The following is a 7,036-nucleotide window of genomic DNA, read 5'->3' on the forward strand; positions in this document are numbered from 1 at the left end:
TTGCCCAAAAATAATCGATAAGAGAATCGATAAGGAATCGATAAGGAAATGTTAAAATCTTCTCAATTCTCATCCCTACTGTTGGCACATCTGTGTGTGTGTGTGTGAGTGTGTGTGTCTGTGTGTGTGTGTGTATATGACGCAGAGGGCTCTACGTGTCTGCAGATATGGACCGTAAATTAGGCTTAAGGAAAGAGAACAGATGGAAACTAACTATAGCTAGAGATAAAAGCACCAACTACAGTAGTGCGTGTGCGTGTGCGTGTGCGTGTGCGTGTGTGTTTGTGTGTGTGTGTGTGTGTGTGTGTGTGCGTGAGTGTGTGTGCGTGTGCGTGTGTGTGTGTGTGTGTACATGTATGTATGACTGGCAACAGCAGATGCTGGTTCAGACCTTTAGGAGTGACTCAGCTCTCCCTTCTACTCTATATAAAGACCCCAGAGGAATGCCACCCTGATACTACTGTGTGTGTGTGTGTGTGTGTGTGAGTGTGTGTGTTTGACAAGTGTGTGTGTGTGTGTGGTGTGTGGTGTGTGTGTGTGTGTGTGTGTGTGCATCAGGGCCACCCTTCTCAACTGGCCTGAGACCAGTGCGTGTGTGTGTGTGTGTGTGTGTTTGACCAGTGTCCCTTTGCTGAGTACTGGTCTTGTATTTATGTGAACTTAATTATGTTTGAGACACAAATTATAAGATGAATGGACCAAGACAGGGGACAGGTCTAACACAGGAAGGACAGTGTGTGTGTGTGTGTGTGTGTATATGTGTGTGTGTGTGTATGTGTGTGTGTGCATATGTGTGCGTGTGTGTGTGTGCGTGCATATGTGTGTGTGTGCATGTGTGTGTATATGTGTGTGTGCATACTGTATGTGTGTGTGTGTGTGTGTGCATATGTGTGCGTGTGTATGTGTGTGTGTGCATATAATAATAATAATAATAATAATAATAATAAAACTTTATTTATATAGAACCTTTCATGCAAAAGAATGCAGCTCAAAGTGCTTATGTGTATGTGTGTGTGTGTTATGGATGATGACTGGAGGAGTAATACATGGGTCAGTACACACACACACCCTAACCCACTACTCAACACCAAAGCTCTTATTTCACTCATCACTGTAATCTACTCTGACTGGGGTGTTTCATTTAGAAGCAGAAGAACAGAGAAGATTTGAATATTTTAAATTCCTCGGGCGAAATTAAATATAGGAACTTCCTACCGGAGCTACCGAGAGCACACGCGCGCGCAGACGGGCAATCCACGCACGGGTCTCCTTTAAAGAGTCCGGCTATAAGGCTGTCGCGTCACTGGAGGATTCTGCGACGTCATCAGGCTTGCAGCTCGTGAATTTTGACGGCCAGGACTGTCCTTCACGTTCACTTGGTCTGTGTCCCCGTGCCCTCCGCATGGACTCGAGAGCGCCGGATCACCGGATCAGCCACCGGACACTTCCGCCACCCCCGGAGATCGGTGAGCTCTTGTCCGACCGCAGATGCTCGCGCTGCCGTCCGGTTTGATGCTCGCGCTGCCGTCCGGTTTGACTGGCGTTTCGTCATAATTCGTCAGCAAAGGCTTCGAAAACGCAACAACTCGGTAGAATATGTGACCTATTTTATACACGACCGGAACGACCAAATCTAAACTTCAACCTTGTGTGCTGAACGGCACCTTGGCACTTTGCTTTCTGCTGCGTGACATAAGGAGTTAAGCGGGTAACGGGAGTGTTTTATAAATAAACCTGGCGCGCGTACAGTAGAGACAGTAACGGATATCAGCACGAACCTGCTGCGGAGAGGAGCGCCGGCGGGGGAAGGGGGTAGGGGGGGTTCTGAGGTAACGGAGGCACGGAGGGCTGCGGAGCTCGTATTTTAGTCTGCCTTTTAGTCAGCCCCCGTTTGGAAGTAGATAGCGCTCCAGCCCGCGCGGGCCGCCCTCAGTGTAGGAGCGTAACGGAGAGATTATCAGCTTGCCTCGCGCACACTGCGAAGCCTGCTGAAATTCCACCAGTCACCCATGATGCACGCGTGAGTCTCGCGGGTCCCTGTAACTCGATTCTCTGTGTAAACTGCACGCTTATGCCGAGCTAAGCCACGAGCCTTCATCTCTTGGTAAACAACAATCTCTAATCAGCGACGTCCTCGCCCATCCATAACCGCACCCGTGGAGAAAAAAAAGAAAAACAACAACAAGGTCAAAACAGCCCGTCCCGTGCGGTCAGAGGGAAAGCTGACGTCGAGACGCAGAAAGTACTTCTCCGTCAACCACCGGCTTTACCGTGCTGGGCCACTCAGTGAGAGTACTGCGATGGTGTCCGCGCATGCTTCTCGTGCTGTAACGATTCTCCAATGACTCCTAACCGGAGTAGCTGTGCGCGTGAACATTGCAATGAGGTAAGAGCCGCAAGCCCGGCTCGCGAGCGCTCTTCGATGTAGACTTAAAGCGCTGCACAGAGGAGCCGGCGCGCGACCACACCAAGACTCCCGTTACGCTCGCTACAGTTAATCCGAATAATGCGGTGAGAGCCGGTCCTGACCTCACTGGGGCTCGGAGCTACCGGACACACACACACACACACACACACACACACACACATGATGATGCTACCGGACACACGAGCTGGAAACACTTGCCATCGCCGCACCGTCGCACCTGCCAGCCCAGAGCTCCCGCTGCAGTCCTGCCCTTGAAACGGTTAGCTCCTTCCGTCTGATGCGGAATAGGTAGAGCAGAGAATCAGGTAGAAACAAACAATATTTATTCAATAGGACATTTTCTATAGCATCATAAAATAACGGAATATTAACATTACAGGGGTTTTTTACAACTGTTTACACGCGTTTTCTGAAACTTGGTCTTATTTCTTTCAAAACTCTTAACACAATTCACAAAACTGCACACACAAAATGCGAAACACCACAAATTTCAGGGAAACGGAAACACTACATTCAAAAATGTAATAGCCTAATTCCCTCTTCAAAATCCAATTTTTTGGGTCGAATGGTAAACACAACAATTCATATGGTTAGACTTTTGCAAACACTAAGTGCACACTAGCGTGATCAGTCTAAAAGACTGGTTTGGTCCGCTTTTGGCGTAATTTATGCTGAGGACACGCACGCACACACACACACACGCACGCACACACACACTCAGACCACTCTTTGCCATCACCAGTTTCGTCTCCACCGCTTTTGACAACTGAAAATAAAATATCACTGAGTAGAAAGCTTCTCAAACAATGTGCTTAATCACTGGGCGAGATGATAATCACATTGATATAGTTAAATGAAAGTTGTATAACATTAATCTAAGTGTTACAATCAGGGGCGGAGCTTTCTTTCCTGCAATGGATGCGAATGAGTGCATAGGTGTCGCTACACGATGGTAGTCCTTTGGGGGATCGTAGTCCCTCACATTGCGCATGCTCAGACACAAACGGTTTACGGCATAAGGCTCAACATCAACATCAACATATCTGGCTTGTCTTAACGCATATGGTAGGTTTATTTAACGTAATATTTAATAATGTTGTAAACGGTTTAAACGTCAACATATGGGGCTTGTCTTAACGCATAATGTGGGTATATTTAATGTTATATTTAATTATGTTGTAAACGGCTAACAGCATAAGGCTCTACGTCAACATATGAAACGAAACTGGGGAGAGACTTTTTGATCCTCCACCTCATCTGTTTTGTCCACTGTGACATCTTCTTTGTTTTTAAATAAATGGTCATGTTTTCAAAAAACTGGCTTTCGTCGCTTTTCTCCATGATTGAAAACGGATCTGTCGTTGTGACGCATGCGCGCGCGGCTTCGCTGTCGACAGCAGTCGACAGTGTCGCAAAATGACGCATGCGCAATGTGAGGGACTACGATCCCCCAAAGGACTACCATCGTGTAGCGACAATAGGCAGTGGAACAGTTCTATTTCCGGTCCCCGATCGTTCAAAGTTAGTGAATTATATAAAATTAACAGTTCTATTTCCGGTCCCCGATCGTTAAAAGTTAGTGATTTATATCAAAACAACAGTTCCATTTCCTGTCCCCGATCATTTAAAGTTAGTGAATTATATCAAATCAACATTTGCTTGTGTATTTTCTTTATTTTCTGCAAACTTAATAAACACAAATGTACTGCAAACACAGGCTGTAGCCATCATTCCGAGCGCAAATAGCTGCTGAACCTACCTGTGGGCATTTTTAACATGTTAATTGTAGAAATACATTGTATTGACAAACAAACAACCATCTTACAAAAAAATGCTTTAATGTATACACTGATAGATAGATTCTTAAAAACAGCCTGTATTTGATTTCACATTCAAAGTGACTATAAGGGCTTATTGAACACATCTTTCAAAGCCAGAATTCTTGCTGTTTGCTTGGGGGTTCAAATACTTATTTTCTGCATCAAATACAAATAAAGTCATAAATGTTATAAAATGCAGTTTTCTGGATATTTTCGTTGATATTCTGTTTCTCACTGTTAAAATACACCTACTATTACAATTATAGATCACACATTTCTTTGCAAGTGGCCAAACTTGCGAAATCGGCAGGGGTTCAAATACTTATTTTCCCCACTGTATCTATCTATCTATCCTATCCTATCCTATCTATCCATCTATCCTATCCATCTATCTATCTATTCAGTGTTTGCAGTCCTAGCGCTATAAATGGCTAACAAACATAGTGGCTCTGACTGACAATCAACATGGTGCTGAAGGAGCATGGAAGGGAGGGGTGTAATTTGATTGGCTGTTGAGCACAAATATCGACCAATCGTGGACCGCATCTTTAAGAGGCTTCCAGTCTAAAATAAATCTAGCCTATATGTTAATTAAGTTAAAAAAGTGTTTCACGTAATTAAAAATGGAGTCAAAGGCTAATAATTAGCTCACGGTTTGGCATAATTGGTGTGGGATTCTGCTGTTTAAGTGACAGATTTCAGAAATTGTGTGATATGTAAAGATGTTGTGTGTAAGCATTTAAAACAAACCGTAACATGAATTGTAAGAAATTGTAGAAAATGTAACATATAGAAAATGAGTAAGCTACTACTAAAGGAGCTACTGCTACTTGATAATTACTAATCTAACACTGAGCTACTGCTACTTGATACTTAGTCCAGTCCTCACAATACTATACAGCTGACTTCACACACACACACACACACACACACACACACACACACACACACACACACACACACACACCTGGACAGGATAGATAACACACACACACACACCTGGACAGGAGAGAACACACACACACACACACACCTGGACAGGAGAGAACACACACACACACACACACACACACCTGGACAGGAGAGAAAACGAACACACACACACACGCACACACACACACACACACACATGGACAGGAGAGAACACAAGTTTCCCTGACTGCTGTTCCTGTTTCACCTTCAGGTCAAGAGAGCGGACTGGCCGGCCCCTCCAGCTGTGAGTAACCGTGGCGATGGCTGCCCCTGGCGACGGTGGGCGTTTCCTGGTGATATTTGACTTCGACGAGACGCTGGTGAACGAGAGCAGCGACGATGCCGTGGTGCGCACGGCCCCGGGCCAGGCTCTTCCCGATTGGCTGCGGGCCTCGTACCGGGAAGGCCAGTACAACGAGCAGATGCAGCGCGTGCTGGCGTACCTCGCCCAGCAGGGGGTGACAGAGAGTGCCATCCGTGCCGAGATCCAGAGCATCCCAGAAACCCCCGGGCTGTCGGCGCTCCTGGACTTCCTGCGAGCGCACGCGCAGGACTTTGAGTGTGTGGTGCTCTCCGACGCCAACTCCGTCTTCATAGAGGCTTGGCTTCAGCATGTTGGCGCCCGGCAACTCTTCCTGGAGATCTTCACTAACCCCGCCCACTTCGACGACTCCGGCCGCCTGGTCCTCGCCCCCTTCCACGCCCACTCGTGCCCCCGTTGCCCGGACAACATGTGCAAGCAGCACATCCTGCGGGACTACCTGGGTCGTCGCAGCGACGAGAGACGGCGGCCCTTCCAGCGGGTGTTCTACGTGGGCGACGGCGCCAACGACGTGTGTCCGTGCCTGGCGCTGGGCACTGCCGACGTGGCCTTCGCCCGCAGAGACTTCCCCATGCACCGCATCCTCACACACATGCAGCAGATGCCCGCAGCACTCACACACACGCAGCAGCAGACGCCCGCAGCACTCACACACACAGACACACAGACAGACACACACACGCAGCAGCAGACACCCGCAGCACTCACACACACACACACACACACACACACGCAGCAGCAGACGCCCGCAACACTCAGGGCTACTGTGCAGCCGTGGAGCAGTGGACACGATGTGATGGAGTATCTACAGACAGCTGTGGGGGAGAGATAGAGAGAGAGGAGAGGAGGAGAGGAGAAGAGGAGAAAGAGTGGAGAGAGAGAGGAGGGGAGAGAGAGATAGAGAGAGGAGGAGAGGAGAGGAGGAGAGAGAGAGGAGAGAGAGAGAGAGGGGAGAGAGAGATAGAGAGAGAGGAGGAGAGGAGCGATAGGAGTGGAGAGAGGAGAAGAGACAGGAGAGAGAGAGAGAGATAGAGAGGAGAGCGAGAGAGGAGAGGAGTGGAGAGAGGGAGGTGAGGAGAGGAGAGAGGGGGGGTTGAGGAGAAGAAGAGGAGAGGAGAGGAGAGGAGAGGAGGGGGAGAGGAGAGGAGGCGAGGGGGAGAAGAGAGGGAGAGAGGAACAGAACAACAGGGAGGAGGAGGAGAGAGGAGAGGAGAGGAGGGGGAGAAGAGAGGAGGAGGAGAGAGGAGAGGGAGAGAGGGAGACGCAAGACAAAAAAAGTTTCAGGTTCCAAGACACGCTGACACCAAATCCACACATACGCATGTGGGCTCAAACACACACACACACACACACACACACACACACACACACACACACACACACACACACAGATTATAGCGAGATACGGTGACACCAAATCCACTGTGAGACTTATCCCAGGGTTTAACTTTACACTCACTCTTAAAAAGTCTACACACTCACACACATAGACTC

At 48.1% G+C, this 7,036-nt stretch overlaps 1 protein-coding gene across 5 annotated transcripts; it reads left to right on the forward strand.

Moving 5' to 3' along the window:
- Window positions 1–977: 977 nt before the first annotated feature.
- Window positions 978–6,435, forward strand: LOC105891411 (probable phosphatase phospho1). 5 transcript variants are annotated; one of them, XM_042707748.1, is made up of 2 exons: window positions 978–1,466; window positions 5,432–6,435. In XM_042707748.1, the coding sequence occupies exon 2, from the start codon at window positions 5,481–5,483 to the stop codon at window positions 6,372–6,374; it is 894 nt and encodes a 297-aa protein (XP_042563682.1). In that variant the 5' UTR covers window positions 978–1,466; window positions 5,432–5,480; the 3' UTR covers window positions 6,375–6,435. The 5 variants fall into 5 exon arrangements, with proteins under 5 accessions (XP_042563682.1, XP_042563685.1, XP_042563683.1 ...); XM_042707751.1 differs by lacking the exon at window positions 978–1,466 and adding an exon at window positions 1,473–2,020; XM_042707749.1 differs by lacking the exon at window positions 978–1,466 and adding an exon at window positions 2,027–2,386.
- Window positions 6,436–7,036: the final 601 nt, after the last annotated feature.

Source organism: Clupea harengus, chromosome 1 (assembly GCF_900700415.2).
Source record: "Clupea harengus chromosome 1, Ch_v2.0.2, whole genome shotgun sequence".
In the NCBI taxonomy this organism is placed as follows: domain Eukaryota; kingdom Metazoa; phylum Chordata; class Actinopteri; order Clupeiformes; family Clupeidae; genus Clupea; species Clupea harengus.